This window comes from Chaetodon trifascialis, chromosome 24, assembly GCF_039877785.1.
Source record: "Chaetodon trifascialis isolate fChaTrf1 chromosome 24, fChaTrf1.hap1, whole genome shotgun sequence".
In the NCBI taxonomy this organism is placed as follows: domain Eukaryota; kingdom Metazoa; phylum Chordata; class Actinopteri; order Chaetodontiformes; family Chaetodontidae; genus Chaetodon; species Chaetodon trifascialis.
The window spans coordinates 12,288,403-12,305,693 of record NC_092079.1 but is presented as its reverse complement, the minus strand read 5'-3'; the positions used below and the strand labels follow the sequence as shown (position 1 = coordinate 12,305,693).

Here is a 17,291-nt window from a genome sequence, read left to right as displayed (position 1 = left end):
GTGGTATACATCATATCATGCACAGATTTCAATCAGGGCCAGATCCTACATGATGCTGTTAGAGAGGAAGGAGGAGATGAGCTGTCCTGTTATTCTGGGATTGATCTGATTGTGTGAGCACACTACAGCTCTGATCTGATTTACTCACATTCTCCAGCAGAGTGTGTGTGTGTGTGTGTGTGTATGTGTGTGTGTGTGTGTGTGTGAGAGCAGGTTGAAATCACTGTTGACTCTGTATTTTGGTTTTGCTGTCTTTGCTTAGGCCTGTATTTGTGACTGTTGCTGCAAGTGAAGCCAATCAGGGCATGACTTCATCAGCTCACAGCACCAGCCCAGTTGGAGGCAGCAGACAGACTGATGGGTGAAAAAAAAAACAAAAAAACAAAAAACAACTTGATGTGTAATGGCTTGATGGTGGCAAACCAGACAAGGCAGATCCACATCAAACCACCTGGTGTACATAAAAAGAATCTATTTTTACATATGCATGTGAGACACACCGCTTACCTTTGCTGTGGCGATGGAAACGTCGTTTACAACCAATCCTGCATCCTAAGCAGATCCCCGAAGAAGCCGCTTAATCATGGACGACGGCCCGGGAACAACCGACTCTTCATCGGCTTCCAAGCGGGATCGGGCGCTCCAGAGCCCGGGCGCAGCGCCGCCGCCTCTCGGTCGTTCCAACCTCCGGTCGAAGCGAAGCCTCCGTTCGAAAATGTCCGCTTTTCGCTCCCCCCGTGTCTAAATCATGGTCGTCGCCTCGTCCTCTCCGCGGCGCCGTTTACTTCTTGATGCTGTTGCCAGGCTGGGTGGAAAGACGTGTTCATATCTTATTTATTTGGCTGGACCGCTTCACATCCCCCTCCCCGTTTCCGCTCCTTCACACGCTTTATTCCCGCTCCGCTGCCGCTCCGCCGCGCCGCGCTGAAAGCAAATCAAGCGCATTCTGGTTAAAACCACACATTCACATTACAAGCGCGGCTTTGCAACTTTTCCCCAAAGCCAGGCCTTGATGTGGGAGTCCATACTGGCCGAGCTCGATAACAAAATAACTGATTTAACACCTCCCACCACCGCCCCCTCCTTTCAGATGACGGGTGGTCAACCGGAGGCTCGTGGACCTTCACGGGGTCGCTTCGGGGCGTTCCCTCGCAGAAATTACAATCTGATCTGTTTACCGCAAATGATCTCAATGAGAGGCCACACGAGGATTACTCTTTAAATCACGGCTTTCATATGGAGGCAGTGATGCTGTTTAATAAGGGCATCCCGGGATCAGATGTCATCCAAAGGGGGGGGTAGGGGTTAATGGTGTGAATATGCTTCAGAGCCCCAGCCAATAGCAGGTGTTATGGGAAGGCAAGGAGGGGGCAGCAGACCCAGGGAAGGCACTCACTAAGGGGTCTCATTAAGGAGCCCACACTTGTTTCTTTTCAACGCTGGTGATATTAATCAGTAGCAGGACCACAAACAAAGCTGTGCCCCCCCCCCCCCCCCCCCCTTCCCCCAGCAGGCCCGTCCCGCCCGCCCGTCCCCGGCTCTGGCCTAGATGGGGTGCAGTGACCCGCGGAGGAAACATGATGGAAGCAGACGGTTAGGAGAGGAGAGAGGGAGGGATTTGTCAAATAATCCCACCGCCTTAATCCCAGCAACAACAAAAGGAAAAGTCTGTCCGGCCATCTTTTTGTCACACGACTGTAAATAAAAAAAAATAAAAATAAAATAAAAATCACAACATCCAGCATGTCCAAAGCATCGCGCTTATTTTTATGATCAAAAATATATAAACACATCAGACTGAAAAGGCTTTGCTAACAAAAATAGATCTGTCTTTGTCAAAAGCATGAAGACCCTGCACACATTTACAAATAATACAAACTACATTTAATCCCACATGAGAAAATCGGCCTCAGACGTATCTGCAAAAGTCACAATGATGTTGAGATGATCCTTACAGCAGTCGTTTAGCAGCAGTGCCTCCAAACTGCTGGAAAAACAGAAATACGATGAAAACATATCACAACTGATGTGACAAGACAGTAATTTGTACTCAATAAGCTTTAATATGGAGGACAAAAAATGACTCGTTCATGAGTCGAACGCATAAAAGCTGAAATGAATACATAAATTATTAAATGCATAATAAAACACACGTTATAAAGTTTATTCAGAAATCGCTTTAATACATAAATAAATTGATGGACAAACATAAGTGTAATCATTGACTTACTTTTGAATTCATTTCAGGTTTTATCTAATTAAAATACTGTTTTTTATCAGTGCTTATTCACGTGTGAATGAATCATTTTTAGTCCTCCATATTTTCCACAAGGCCGTATTCGCAGGGGCTGAATCTGAGTCTGCCACAGGCGAGGCTTTTCAAACAATGCAGTGTGCGCTGATGAGCTGCCGGGCCACGTCTACGTTCCCGCTGGCCTGGTAGATGAGGGAGAGGTTGAAGGCGATCTCCCTCTTCAGATCCACCTGGTCCTCTGGGATACCCTGCAGGGAGGACGGGCGGTGAGAGGATGGAGAGAGGGACAGACAAGGAAGAGGAAAAGATCTCGTAAGGCTGCATTTTGGACGCCTCCTGGAGAAGTGTCTGTGCACAAAAACTGGCCCATTGATCACTGCCCTAAATAAAAGTAAGCGAGAAGTTTCTAAGTTTAAAATCACAATGATGCAGCAGGCTGAGCGAACGCGTTAGCTGATGCATGTATACGAACTTCCATCCTCTGCGCAGGCATTGTGAGAGCCTTCTGGTAGTAATGGATGGCCAAGTGCGTGAGGCCCATCTGATGCAGCGCCCTGCCCAGGTTGTACATGGTCTCCTGGCACTCTCCACGCAGCTCCACATACCGCCACAGGAAGGAGAAGCCCTGAAAGCACAAGCGTATATTCAAGACCAGCGGGTGCAGCTGTGAAGCTGAAAGGAGGTGTGTGTGACCGTACCTTCAGCACCAGCGTGTGTCGCTTGGCCACGAACTTCTGTGACGCCATGTGGAAGAAGGTGAGGCCCACGAACAGGCTGTGGAGCGGGTTGTCGGGGTGAGCCTTGAAGGCCTGAACATACTGGCCTGAAGACACGTTTGAGCATGTGTTAGACGACTGGAGGATTATCTGCATAATTCCCTCGTCTCAAACTGACTGGAAAGAATAAAACAGCCCGCTGGAGGGAGCGTGGACGACACTCTGCACACTTTAAGCCTGTTTTAAAGTCACATTTCAGGCTCATGGACTTGAATCCTGAGACGGATCCCTGAACACTGTCTTCTTTTTACGCTTCAAAGCAGCTGCTCTCAAACCAGCTTGTACTTCGGGAGCTAAAACATGCAGCTTATGTTTCGTACCTAGGGCGTGTTTGAAGCTCCCCGACACCATGGCGTTGTGTCCGCACAGGATACACAAGGCGTGGTTGTCAGGGTGTTTTAACAGCAGGCGCAGACAGAAGCGATGGTGGCGCTGGTGCTGCGACGTGATCGTCAGCTGAGGAGACAGAATTTGGTATTTTGGTCACCGATCGCAGCTTTAATGTGCTGCACTTTACTCGTTGTTTGCTGCATTTTTTCACGCTCACCTGGCTGAAAATATTCCAAAGCTGTGGCAAATCCAGGCTTTCCATCAGCAGCAATCTGAAAAACAGACATTTCACTTTTCAACACACGCTTGCCACTTCTTCTCCGCCTGACGGAGCGGCGCATGCCCTCTACCTGATGTAGTTATAGGCCTTGCAGTAGTTGTTGTCGAGGATGGTGGCGGACAGGCCGAAGAACTCCATCTCCCTCCTCCGCGGCTTGTTGTCGTAGAAGGAGTAGAACTCCATGGCGGACTCCACCAGCAGCTCGGCCTCCTCGTAGCGCTTCACCTCGCACAGGGTCCGCACGCAGCTCACCAGCAGCTGCCACCAGTCCTCTCTGGACAGGACGTTGGTTTTACCTGGACAGGGACCAAGTTACGTCTTCAGCACAGCGTCAGAGTCTTGACTGCTGCTGCATTACAGCACAGCACAGCACAGCAAGGAATGGCTGCTTCTAATTCTGGCCGCTTCTTGCATGTGCGTGACAATAAATGCATTTTAATGTGAATGTAAACACAAACACGAGCACCTTCAGTCCAACCATGTACGATGCATCTGTCTAATGTTGCAAAGGTGCATCAATATGTGAAATACAGCATTTGACCATAAACCAGACCCACACTGCAGATATCTACAAATGGATTTCTGTTGGTGTCGAGCAAAACTCTGGCTTTAAGAGTTATTCCTACAGTCTTGTTTGGGGGCTTGTTGCATGGATGAAATACATTCTATCACATGAAGCTTGATGCAGAAGAACAGCTCAGAGATGGAGAACTGCACAGAGCTATGATAAAAGTGTTGGCAGGTGAGTTAGGAAATCTGAATCAGCACTGGAGGAGGAAAGGTCTGATATGTGTTTTTGGTCAGATACACTACCTGTGCATTGCTTCCAGCGCTCATAGGAAACCAAAACCTCAGACACATTTAAGTAGCCTATGAAATCCAAGAAACGCCGCTTGCTTTAATGCCACAGTAACATTTCTAGCCTGGAAGTCAATCTGAAAACGAGCTAAGTTGTTAAACTGTCTCATGTTAAATATAGCTGACACTATTTATAGTTAACATGGTCCTTTAAAAGAGTGATAAACAGCTTTGTCTCCACACATGGCAACTGTTAATGCTGACAGTGAACAATATCCAGCCAAATGCTCCGTGTTGCTCCTGCCAACTGCAGGCTCTGTGCATCAGCCAGGACACCAGGTATGAAGACTGAAAGCACACAAACACACACACACACACACGCATACCAGTGTTGTCCAGATAGGCAGCTTCATGGTCGGCAATTTCTGGCTGCATGTCTTTGACCTTCACCAGCCGCAGGTGATTTTTGCCCGACATGGTTACAGAGCGCACACACACCTTCGCTCGCTGCATGGCCACCTAGGACGCACACGTTTGAACCATTTGTCAGACACAAACGGCCTTCTCTCCTCTCTCTTCCACGTTAGCTTTGGCTGACGAGCATGAGAAATGGTCAGTGCGGGCGAGTGTGCTACCTTAAGCAGCATGGAGATCATTGTGATCATAGCGTCCAGGTAGTCCTGCGTCTGTCCCTGAGTCTTCAGCAGCGTGGAGCGATGCAGCAGCAGCTTTAATTCCTGCATAAATACAGACATGAGTACACACACAAACACAGAGCCATACACTAGATGAGCTCAACTCAGGTTTCGAAGATTAAGCGATCAAAATCATGGGATTACTTCCCCCATCCCATGATCAATGTAAAACTGATGAAACACATTATTTCAGAAGTAAATATCTGAAAATGTCTGGCTCCAGTTGACGTGCCCTTGCCTTTTGTGCGGCTGAGGAGTCTTGGGCCAGGGTCTCGCTGTCGTACATGGACTCCAGGGCCTTGAGGGCGGACTCCGGGCGGCCTAGCTGCTGCTGCAGGGTGGCCAGGGAGAGCCGGGCCTCCAGGTGCAGCGGAGCCATCTCCACCACCTTATTGTAGCTTTCCACTGCCACCTCCATGTGGCCCAGCGCCTTCAGACACTCTGCGTGGGAGAAGTGATGGAGACCTCTTATGTAACAGCAGCGTTCATTTGCTCTACAACAGCCAAACCGAGCGGTCATTTCAAAGCCCGTCTTGCAGCTTAGCTACAGTTTCACACAGTGGAGAATTTTTTGGATGCTGCAGAGACGCCTCTCATCGAAGAGGATGTTTCAACTCTCAAATCTGTATGAGCCGCATTATTGTTAATATTTACACTTTAACCGTTTCATCTGCAATGTCTGAACCATCGACAATACAATTTACAATTCACTCAAGTCAAAGGAGGAAATGCTAAATAGTTAGCCTAACTTGCTAGCTTCCGCTATGCAATTGGAATAGAGACTTAACAGCACTCTGGCTTCAACAGGCAACATCTTAAATGGATAAAGGCAGAAAACCAATGCTGTGAGGGCTTGTGGAAGAAAAGCAGAGCAGCTTCTTGTATTATAGGTTTTAAATCTTCATCTTGAGATATTTGGTCGCACCTGCATGCCGGAGCCAGATGACAGCCAGGTTGTACTTCTCGGATATGACGAGGGCAGACAGCAGAGGCAGAGCAGACATGTACTGGCCCTGCTCCAAGTAGGCTTCACCTACATCCAGGTACAAGTCACCGATCTCCTCTGGACTCTGCTCCATCAGCGATGACACCAGTCCCTGTGAGTGGGTACAGAGCGACACAGACTGGAGGTTTACTGCCTCCGAAAACACCACTTCAGTTCTGAAACACCTTGTTTGTTCTCCTTACCTCCAGGGGTGTGTAGACATGCAGGTGTATGAGGCAGACCATTAGCTTGGCCCTCAGGTCCACTGGGACGCTGTCTGGTACCTGGACATCCTGAATTTCACCTGGAGACACATCGTCAATCAGCGTTACTATGTTCAAAAATAACAGCTATGATCTCAGTCTCTCTGGAGGCGCAGAGGAGTGTGGGAGGTGTGAGAAAATTCACAGCTGAGGCGTGAAGACTGTTCGCAGGCTGCATTTCAATAACAACAAATCACTGTGGACCTTTGAAAGTCACCTGACTGCAGTCTGTCCATTTCCTTCCCATAGGCTGGATGACAGTTTTTGATATAAGTCTGTTTTTGCTATTTAGCAGATGATAATGCAGCAGCTAATTAAAGTCCTTCGGGTGGGAGCTTCAGTCACAATTTCTGTTACTGTGAATATTTAAGTGAGTAGAAGAAAAAGGTAAGCAGTACCACACAAACATTCGGGCAACCCAACAAATTTAAGCTCTCGGATAACTTTTTCTAACACGACCTTCCTTTAAGAATTACGTCGAGACATTTTTTTTAGTGGAGCTTTTAATTAGCTGCGCGTTTGCTATCTTTTTTTAGCGCTTTGTAAAACACTTTGTATTGTTTTCATGAGAGATTAAACATGAAAACGTGTCGTTTCTTGGCATGTGAGGCCATTGAATTTCTGAAAGTTAAGTACTAAGCTGTATTTGTTTGATGTACAGGAAAGAGACGTGGCTGCTGCCAGTGCGAGCTAATTTTGTTGTTTGAATAAAAGAACGTGAAAAGACTTGTTTTCTCTTCTGTTCTTTTATTTTATTTGTTTTATGTCCTCCCGTGTTAAGCTTTCCAAAGGAGTTATTTTCTGGTCCCCAATGAACGAGCAGCAGCGTTTTAGTGCCGGTGCTTTCAAAGACAAACCCTTCTTGTCTCTTTAATAAACACAGTCACCTCTAAAACATCCCTCAAGCCAATGAAAATGTCAAATTTATTATACCTCAGAGTATTTTAAGACCATCTGCATCAACAAGCTGGCTACTGTTGTTTTAATGTTAGACTGGCTTAGGTTAGAAAAAACAGCTTGTAAACGTCAGTTAGGTTTAGGTCTTAAGAGCTGATTGTTAAAAGTCCTGTTTTAACCCAGAGTGGACATGTGTTTAAAATCATTGGACGATCTCTGATCGAGTTAACTGACCTTCATTATTTATCACTTTATTGTAAACTCACTATTTTTGTCCACATCAGGATACCATAGAAACAGCTGACCATGGTGATCTACCCTGGTTAAAAATGAGCCAGCTTCATGATACCAGAATACTTAACTTAAGCCCAAAGATAGCAAACTAACCCATTTATCACAGGTTGTGATGCAGGGCTGCGGTATCTACAAGACATTTCTGCTTGTTGTGAAACTGCAGAAGTGGGATGAAAAGGACTAAACACACATTTCAACACGTGTCACATCAGTCAGAGTCAGCTTTTGTGAGCAGTGACTCACCGATCTCCTCCGCTGCCATCTCCTCTGCAGTTTTCGACTCTGTGCCTTCGTCGCTGCTCTTCTCCTGCCCCTCGCTCCTCGCCTCCTCTGCCGCTTCCTCCTCCTGCGTTGGCGTCGAGATGTCTGTTTTGGACTCGTCCCTGATCAAAACTATCCCCGCAAACTGGGCCAAGACCTTGGAAAACAAGACGTACGTGCGCTCGTTAAGACAAAACGCACCTTTTATTTGCTGGCTGTCTAAATGACACTGCTTCACCCGACACAAACACACAGAGGTGTACCTGCAGGGCCTTGCTGTACTGGCGATTGGCAATATAAAGCTCAGCCGCCATGTTGATGAAGTCATCGCTGACCAGGCTGGGGTGTCGAGCCAGAGCGTCCTCTATAACACCCAGAGCTGAGGCCAAGTCACTGCTCTCATAGTAACTCCTAAACAGGACATGTGGACAGACAAATATGAGCTCTGATGCTGTGCTAGTCTCTGTGGGTGAACATGTAGATCTGTGTGTGTGTGTGTGTGTGTGTGTGTGTGTCCTGTACTTGGCCATGTCCTTGGACAGCTGCATGAAGTGCTCTCCGTCCTCCAGCGGCAGCAGCGCTAGGATCCTGCGGTAGCCGTCCATGCAGTGTTTGTGCTCGCCCAGACGCATGTGGAGGCTGGAACGCTCCCACAGGTAGCGCACATTGGTGGGGTCGTACTTAATGGCTGTGGAAGCAGAGAACAATAATATTAATAGCAGGGCCTTCAGATTTATAGTTTATATAATTTCAATCTTTAAACCTTGAGTGTCAGACTGACCCTTTGTGTAGCAGACAATGGCCTGTCGGATGTTGTCCTGCTCCAGGGACATTTCTGCCAGCCTGATCCACTCCTCGCAGTCTGAGGGGTTCAGGTGGGCGGCGATCAGACCGAACTGCAGCGCTTTGTCCAAGTCTTCATCGTCCTCGTAGATCATAGCCAGCGTAGAGAAAGGCTCATAGGCCAGAGGAGCTGGAAGGTTTTCAAATTGAACTTTTATTCCAGACTTCAAACACGATCAGCGATTCTCGTGCTACAACCATCCTCGCTCTGAACTCTGAAAGCACACAAGCTGTTTCGTACCCTGTCTTATGATCTCCATGCACATCAAGATGGCGTCCTCTTTCTCTCCTCTGGCGTAGCGGATGTTGGCTTCTCCCATCAGGCCCCTCAGAGCTCGAGGCAGCTTGCTGCGATGACGCCGCTCCTGCACACACGTGCACAAACAGTTAAAAACTAACACACATTAAAAACTACACACTCTCTCCTCCTCCTCCTCCTCACCTTCATCATCTTCTTGTTTTCTCGACTCAGCTCCATCTCCAGCGCAAACACGTCCCCCACCGTCGGATCTTCCTCATCATCCTCCTCCTCTTTCTTCTTCCTGCGTCCTCTCCCTCTTTTCCCTCCTCGCCTCCGCCTCTTCACCGTCTCCTCCACTTCCACCTCCGCCTTTCCCCTGTCCTCTTCCTCCACCTTGTAATCCTCATCACCTTCATCATCCACATAGCTCAAGCTGTCTTCTTCTTCTTCTTCCTCCTCTTCTTCTTCTGAAGACGGTAATTCTGGCGTTCCTTGCAGTAAGGAGGCGAAGGCCAGCTGGACCCCCGGGCTGACTCCCTCCTCTGAGAGGACAGTTGTGTCAAGTGAGCAGGTGATTGGTGGCATATTTTGCCTCAGGCGTCGCCTCTCAGGCTACATTAAGGCTGCAACTAGCAATTATTTCAGTATCAATTAATCTGCTGATCATTTCCTGATTAAATCCATCAATCAATCAGGTCTGCAAAATGTCAGAAAACTGAAAAATGCAATTTCTCAGAGCAAGATCAATATATTCAAGTTGCTTGCCATGGACACAGAGTCCATAGAAAACAGGTGGGGTGCATGTCTCCATCACTCTGTGCTATGTATAGCTGTAGGTTACAGGTGGAGGGTGTTGCAGCTGTATGCAGCCTGAGAGGAAAACTGCAGACACAACTAGCAGCTAAAGAAAGTACTGCTTTTTATCAGGTAAAATAAAGAAACAGCTGACTGTGCATTTGTTATTATCCTTTGTCTATTCAAGTGTCCCAGCAAATCATAACAGTGAGACAGCATGCAAACAGCACCAGGACCCTGAAACTGAACCATCACCATTCATCTCTTCTGAAACCGAGCAGTGTCTGATTAGCATCAAAGCCCATTTCAAACCCAACCAGCGTCAGGCACACAGCAGCTTTACCGACTGTCCTCGGGATCTGTGCAGACGTAGACGGCTGGGCATCATCCTGCACATCCTCAGTTAACACCTCAGACTCCTGAGAGAAAAGAAAATGTATTGTGTCTTTACAATTTCATGCGTAAACCCAAATATAAGGCTATGAAACGAACGCAAACGTGTGTACATTTAAAGGGTGATAACGTTGCTCCGTTAGCTAGCTAGCTAAGTTCGTTTCGCTAGCCGTTAGCAGCTAAATCGCTACAGAAATACAACCGTTACTGTACTTTTTGATTTACCTTTGCTTTCCGCTCATCCCTCCGCTTGTCAAACTCCTCAAAAGTTATCCTCCCCTCCAGGTAGTCTATCAGCTCGGCGCTGAAAGCAGACATCTCTGTCCTCAGCTGTCTGTGTCTCCGCCTGAAGCTGTTGGACGAGACGAGAGACGCGTCTTTAAAACAAAATGCGTTACATCACATTAAAGCTGTGACAGAATATAAGCTGATAACAGAAGACGACTTCTTCAACACCGGCGACAGCGCTTCACATCAACACCGGGTGCACCAGCACGTTAAACTACGGTCATGTGACCTACAACAACTTCCGGGTTATAGCCGTCAAAACAATACAAAACGCTAGCGACGTTTGGCGACATCTAGTGGTGAAAGCGAGAAAGTACCCAAACATCACCTACTAAGTGCTACGCAATGGAAGTAGAGACAAAATAAAAATACATGAATCATTAATTTGAAAAAATAAATATAGATCAAAAAATGTTAAATCAGTACTACCGTACTATATGTAACATTAACAGTATGATAGTGCTACCTTGTGTAACTGTAAAATAACTTTAATCAATATTAAAGTAATACTTCCAGCACAATCTGATCTGCAAACAAGTATGCACATTTTAACTATTGTATCAGGCTTCTTCTATTTATAGATTTAATTTATGTCATGTAAGCACACTTGTTTCTTGTCTTCGCTGCACGTCAAATATGTTTTGGCTTCCTCCTCATTGTTCTTCACAGGCGTATCAAGCATCAAAGAGCAAGTCGAGCGAACGTAATTTCAAATTTAATATGACATGTTTGTTTTGTCCGGATCATATCTGCTTTTCCATTCCACCCCGATCCAGAGCAGTGTGGACACTGCTGACGTCCATTCAACAGGCCGGAGCGTGACGTATTCTGCATTATCTCTCTTTATCTCCCGTGTAAGAAAGAGAGGGATGGAATAAAAAACAGAGGAAGGTGTGGTTTCATCCCAGCAGTAGATGCTCCTCCTGCCCCTTTTTCCTCTCAGAGCATTGTACACATCAGTGAACTCAGATACGTCTCCTGCATTAACCTCGCATTGCTTCAGTGTCCTGGATGGTCTGGACCTCCCAGACTGTGTGATGACCGCACCTGAAGCCTAGCACAGGTGGGTACACCTGAATTTTACTACATCCACCAAAATAGTACTATGTATGCATGAATTTGACACGGCGATATTGGTTTATAGCACTTTGTTATTATTGTTATCTAAGCTGTGTGACTGATCGTTATCTTTCTGACAGCGTGTCACTTTTCCAGCAATACCAAAATCTTTTGAATCTGCAGAATAAAAAGTAAAAATTAAATGTATCACAGGGTAAATAAAGCTAACCGGGAACATAACTCGACCTGCAACTAATAATTAAGTTCATCATCAATTACTCTGTCAATTATTTTATCAATTCATCAATTAACATTTCCAACGAGGGAGTCTGAGAGACGTCTGAAAAAGCTGGAAATTCTCACCTTTTAGAAGCTGATGCTCGCAAATATTTGGTATAAAATGAACAAGAGGATAAAATGACGATCAAAACTGTCCATCGATTAATCAAATAACCGTGTCAGCTGTAAACATGACGCACGTTCACAGGCTGTCATATTGATGGATGCAGTGATAACATAAAGTGCTGAAGCCCCTCTGGACCCAACTGCTGCTGCCCCTGCCCCCCTCCCCATGCTAACAATCTGTGGACAGTCCCTGCTCACTTATGCACAACTGCAGAAATTCACCTCCTGCTCCGTCCTGTTAATTCTGCCTGTTTTGCTTCTATCTGCGAGCCTTAATTCACACCATCTATTTGAATGTGTGCACAGCAACAGCAACAAGCAGCAGGTTCGAATCCCTATCAGTGTGTGTAAATAGTCAACACTTGGGTCTGTGTTTGTTGTCTTTGTGCCTTATCAGGAGCAATTTTCACCGCTCAGTTGGTCAGCACAAAGGCCACAGAGAGAGCTTCATAACAACCTCCTTTCATAGCTCCTCCTCAGCTAAATTCAGCCCGTGCACGACAGATAGAAACGTCTTTCTCAGAAGCAGAGGACAAATTAAGTGGATGCTTTGCACACCTCTTTCATACCGTCCTCTTTGTGTTCCAAAATAAGACGGAGAGAACACAATGTCCTTTACACAGTGTTCTCCGCAGAGACAGACACAACCGCGTCTGAAACTTCAGGGCTTCATAAGAACAAGAAACGGTGGTTTTTCTGCCTCTTGTCGGCATCAGTCAGGGATTTTATTCTCTGCCTTTCTCACCGTTATTCCCTTTCATGCTATAAGGTTTCACACGTGCTGCAACTTCTAACTTCGCCGTGCACCTTGGACGGAGGTGAACTTGTGCCTGCGATCTCGGCATCGAGCGCAGGTCACATCAGTTCACGGTGAGGAGAAGTCGAGACAAACTGTGATCCTCACAGCCGCAGAGCAGCCGAATCAAACGCGCTACACGACGGGGAATAAAACATTAAAGCAAAAAAACAGCTGCTATAAAATAAAAATGCCATTATTAGCGAGTCAAAAAAGGAACTTTTGGCAGCATGCTGAGAACCAGCGGTGAGTTCAGACTGCCACCTGCTAATAAGATATTTTCTCCAAACTAAAGTTCTCCATCAGTTTTGACTTGGACTGTATAATGGCTGTGTCGCTCTTGTGTTTTTCATAGTCAGCTTTCTTTCATTTCACTCAAAGGTATGTTTACAGTCGCTGTTTCTCACCAAAGCGCACTGACAACAAACATATCGGGTGCGCTTCCTTCCTCATCAAACACTTACAAAGCTGATTTTCAACATATTTTACACCCTGCACTACCTCCATCATTGCAGGGGGTTCAGTAAATCCGCCAGCTGTGTGGATGTGTGCGCGCTCAGAGGAAAAGGCACATCAGCACCACGGACAGCTCCATGGGTTTATCAATACACAGTCACAGACTCTAACCTGTATCGGGGGGGGGGTTTTGGTCATTTTGCTAACAAGAAGGACAGCCCCCCCCCCCCCCCCCCCCAGATCACCTACTGGCTGCAAGTCACACTTCAAAGTTGTTTGTCTGCTTCATTTTAATCACAGTGCAGCTTCTGCTGAGGAGACGAGCTCAGATTTTTAGAACGTTTCCATTAAAATTTAATAGGTGCTGCAAACTTTGGAGAAAACAAAGTGTTTCAGTCTGACAGATTGGTCGTACCTCTGGTTAAGCCTGAGGTGAAGCCGAGCCTGAAAACTAGGACATCCTTATGTAAAGCTCCTTAATAAATCAGAATTTCTCTAAAATAAGCCCAGTTTCTCGAAGCAGGCCTGGTTTAACTGGTAATCATACTTCAGAAAACACACAGGACATCCTCCCATCCATTTTATAGACTTCATCATGAGCTGATGGCTCTCTGTGGTGCAGTTTTACTTGCTGACTTACTCTTCTGCAGATTTAAACACTGGCTTTCTGTCCTTGCACGCAGGTTTTCCATGACTGGAAGCTTCCCCTCATCATGAATACGACTGCTGAGAGCTGCACGGCTGAGATGCCGTACGGATACCAACCCCGTTTTAAAGGGCTTTACATCGCCACTGAGCTCGTCATCGCTGTGTTGGCCATCATAGGAAACTTCTTGGTTTGTCTGGCTGTCAGCCACAACAAGAAACTTCGCACTGTCACCAACTACTTCCTGGTGAGAAAATCTGTTGCTCTAAAGTCTGTTTCACCCCAACCTGAAACACGGGATGTTTATCATAATCCTCAAATATGTGTTTTGGGAAAACTACCAGTGGATATCTAAAGGACCAAAAGTGTGTTTTACTCCGTGTGCGTGTGTGTCAAGGTATCGCTGGCAGTGGCGGACATCCTGGTGGGATTGGTGGCCATTCCCTGCGCAGTGCTAACCGACCTGGGCCAACCTCGCCATAACCTTCCCCTCTGCCTGGTGATGCTCAGCATCCTGATAGTGCTCACACAGGTAGGAACGTTTACCTGGTGGCTTTGGTAACTGATAACATGTGGATGTCTGGAGGGCACATACACATAATCTGATATTGGCAAGATGTAAAAGCTCTGCACTTCAAACACTAAAAATGTTATTTATCATATGCAGGCACAGCTCCAGTCACTCTGTGAATATGAAATAAATGAAAGCTACTACAGAAAGCACACACACAGTGATTGACACTTTGCCCAGACTTCAAGTGGGCTTCCTGACAATTATTAAGTAATAAAGACATTAATGTTGGTTAAATACCCCCGTCTGCACCATTGTTGGTCGCAGGGTGAACGTGTGGTTAATTAACTTTGCAGATAATTTAACTTTGATAGCTAATGTGAGTGATGGTCAGGGACCTGCACAGATATTCTGAGGAGCTCTAACCTGAAAAAAATAACTCTCACCCTGCTGCCTTTATGTTAGCATTTGTCCACAACTTCTAAAGACTCACCCGGAGCCCTCACACAACGCCAACAATCCTAAGTTTGGACTCTACAGCATCACGAGAAATATGGCATCCAAGTCATTCTGCTAAAGACCTGGTTGTATGGTCCTTTCTTCTCCAGAGCTCCATCCTGAGTATGTTAGCAGTAGCAGTGGAGCGTTACATGGCCATCCTTCTGCCCTTCAAGTACCAGCGTGTCATGAGCCCCAGGAACGCCCGGCTGGCTCTGCTGGTCACCTGGGGACTGGCAGCCATCTCCGGCTCCGTGCCCCTCATGGACCCGCAAAGACGACCGCCAAACTCTAAGTAAGAGGATGAGGGCGGAAGATGGACGGATGAATGGATGGGACGGGAGCAGAGTCACTGCCATAGATAGTAAATTCAAGAGTGAATGGTAACAAAACTGCAAGAAGAAGGCTTATTACAAGGACTGACTGAATAAATGACTGAATGGATGAATGAATTAATGCATTATATGCTAATACATAAATATAAACTATATGCCTCCCTGTCATTCCAGTTACTGTATCTTCACCTGTGTGGTGGACATGGCCTACATGGTCTACATCAACTTCTTCTGCTTCTTCCTGGTGCCGCTGGTGGCCATGTTCATCATCTACGGCCACATCTTCCTCACCATCCGCCAACAGATCAGACGCGTCGCCATGGCCAGGGGAAGCGCAGAGGAAACGACCACTGCTGGTAGTGGGAGCAGTGGGACAGAGGACACTGGGAGCTCAACTGCTGGGGGAACCACGGAAGGTGGAGCAGACATGAGGACGGGAGTAGAAACCGGGCATGTGAGAAAATCCAAGGTGGAAGTGAGGGCGGGGAAAGAAGTGGAGTCTGGCTCTGGGTCTCTCATTGAAACTGAGACCACCACTGTGTTCACAAAGCCAGGGCTCAGGATCGCCACAGCTGGATCTACCAGCTTCAGCGGTGCCCCTGCTGACCCCCGTTCAGGGGAGACCAGCACCAAGTCCAAATCCAACATTCGCACCTTTCAGGAGCTCCGTAAGGCCACCTCCCTCTTCATGATCCTGTTTCTCTTCATGGTGTGCTGGATGCCCATCAACCTCATTAACTGTGTCCTGCTCTTCTGGCCGCAGTGTGACGTGCCCATGTCGATCACGCTAGCAGCCATTTTGCTTTCCCATTCCAACTCGGCCCTCAACCCAATCCTGTATGCATACAGGATGAGGTCTTTCCGACGCACTCTGGTGGGAATGTGGAGAGGATTGCGGAGCGTTCGGCCGAGACACCAGTAGAGCTGCAGTGGAGGTCTCAGCGCTGAGGGCCGGTGTCTGTGTGTCTGAAACTTCTATGAAAAGTGGAGTTTACTAGATTTTGTTTAAGGAGCCAAAGGCAACTTTGATCAAAGTGTGATTCTTGAGAGTGCAGTGACTCCCTGTGACTGTAAAATAACTCCCTAACATCCTTCCTCGAGCACTGAAATCAGCCAATAACAGGCCTCCAATCCCACAGGAGGTCGGGCACTTTCTCCTCAGCAGTGTTTTCAGTGAAAAAGCCCTCATATTCCCACAGTACACAACCTGCTCTGCACCACACAGCAGACAAAACTGCCAGCCAGCTGGTGGATATAGCAGGATGTTTAGCAGCTAAATAGCCAGAGATTTTCCTCAGGAGTTGAAGACCAAAACACGACTAAAAGGAGAGCGAATGCTGGACTTACACTCACCAGGTGGACCAAACGTGACTTCAAATGAATGCTAGAGTTGCTCTGTGGCTGGACGTGTACATAAGAAACTATTTGCTGCCATATTAACCATATCCAAAGAAAATAATGCTGCTTTAAAAGATGAAAGGGCTCTAAGAGATGTACAGTAATGCGTCACATTTCATAACAAATTTATGTTGTCTACAATAAATATATATTAATAATAATAGATAGCTAAATCTTATATACACCCAAGGTTACATATTTCACTGGAATAAACAAGTCTTACAAGGAAATATTGCGCGTAAAATTAAATTAACTTATTGTTAACACCCAATAGCAGAATGCCATCAAGACTAAATTGTTTACCACATATATCACACTAACCTCTGCGATGGCTGATGGTAACAACGACGACGATGATGATGCTACTCCCAGCTGGTTTTCCAGGTTTGGGTCAGCTGCTCACAGTAGTTGGTTGTTGCTCTGCAGCTCAATGATTTCATGTTGTATGTTGTCGGACACATCAGCTGTTTCCACATTCAGCGGCGTATTCAGATGTCATAGCAGCTTTTGCTCATGCAGAATAGGAAAACGCAATGTTTCCTCTTTCCAGCTGCCACAGCTTTAATTTCAGAGCTGAGAAGCTGGCTGTAGCTTAAGGTTCAGCTCTGAGTCCACCATGAAGGCTAAATGACTTGCTATCACTGAGTTTCCACGTCAGGTTTCCCTTCATTCAGTGTTACTTTGTGATGCTAGCAGCTCCGCAGCAGCAACAAGACACTCCTTCACAAATTCTCCTGAATGAGGTTTTAGTTAGACTCTGTCAGGATGCGGTCTGTCAAAGCTGCTTGTCGGGC

General features: G+C 46.6%; 4 protein-coding genes across 4 annotated transcripts in view; 2 read left to right on the top strand and 2 right to left on the bottom strand.

Moving 5' to 3' along the window:
- Window positions 1–1,428, bottom strand: part of hecw2b (HECT, C2 and WW domain containing E3 ubiquitin protein ligase 2b) — a 30,634-nt gene extending 29,206 nt beyond the window's left edge. The window contains exon 1 of the mRNA XM_070994179.1: window positions 508–1,428. The gene's annotated coding sequence lies outside the window, so the exon portion shown is untranslated. The remainder of the gene's footprint in view (window positions 1–507) is intronic.
- Window positions 1–17,291, top strand: part of LOC139352111 (calcipressin-1-like) — a 248,609-nt gene that overhangs the window by 52,615 nt on the left and 178,703 nt on the right. The gene's annotated exons all lie outside the window — the stretch shown is intronic.
- On the bottom strand, window positions 1,741–10,643 carry gtf3c3 (general transcription factor IIIC, polypeptide 3). Its single transcript, XM_070958120.1, has 19 exons — window positions 10,331–10,643; window positions 10,056–10,131; window positions 9,119–9,459; window positions 8,918–9,041; window positions 8,615–8,806; window positions 8,356–8,521; window positions 8,097–8,244; window positions 7,816–7,990; window positions 6,322–6,422; window positions 6,059–6,230; window positions 5,372–5,574; window positions 5,074–5,175; window positions 4,825–4,957; window positions 3,711–3,936; window positions 3,578–3,632; window positions 3,351–3,486; window positions 2,953–3,077; window positions 2,727–2,879; window positions 1,741–2,502 (listed from the first exon to the last, which is right to left on the bottom strand). The coding sequence occupies exons 1-19, from the start codon at window positions 10,421–10,423 to the stop codon at window positions 2,380–2,382; spliced, it is 2,844 nt and encodes a 947-aa protein (XP_070814221.1). The 5' UTR covers window positions 10,424–10,643; the 3' UTR covers window positions 1,741–2,379.
- Window positions 13,823–16,021, top strand: LOC139328013 (adenosine receptor A1-like). Its single transcript, XM_070958121.1, has 4 exons — window positions 13,823–14,002; window positions 14,153–14,287; window positions 14,875–15,059; window positions 15,274–16,021. Exons 1-4 carry the CDS (start codon window positions 13,823–13,825, stop codon window positions 16,019–16,021), a joined length of 1,248 nt encoding a protein of 415 aa, XP_070814222.1.

Coding starts and splice junctions, on each gene's coding strand:
- gtf3c3 (XM_070958120.1), bottom strand. CDS start 10,423: ATGTCTGCTTTCAGCGCCGAGCTGATAGACTACCTGGAGGGGAGGATA. Junction 10,132..10,330: donor GGGATGAGCGGAAAGCAAAG/GTAAATCAAAAA, acceptor CTTTTCTCTCAG/GAGTCTGAGGTGTTAACTGA. Junction 9,460..10,055: donor ACAGATCCCGAGGACAGTCG/GTAAAGCTGCTG, acceptor CTGTCCTCTCAG/AGGAGGGAGTCAGCCCGGGG.
- LOC139328013 (XM_070958121.1), top strand. CDS start 13,823: ATGAATACGACTGCTGAGAGCTGCACGGCTGAGATGCCGTACGGATAC. Junction 14,003..14,152: donor CTGTCACCAACTACTTCCTG/GTGAGAAAATCT, acceptor GTGTGTGTCAAG/GTATCGCTGGCAGTGGCGGA. Junction 15,060..15,273: donor AGACGACCGCCAAACTCTAA/GTAAGAGGATGA, acceptor CTGTCATTCCAG/TTACTGTATCTTCACCTGTG.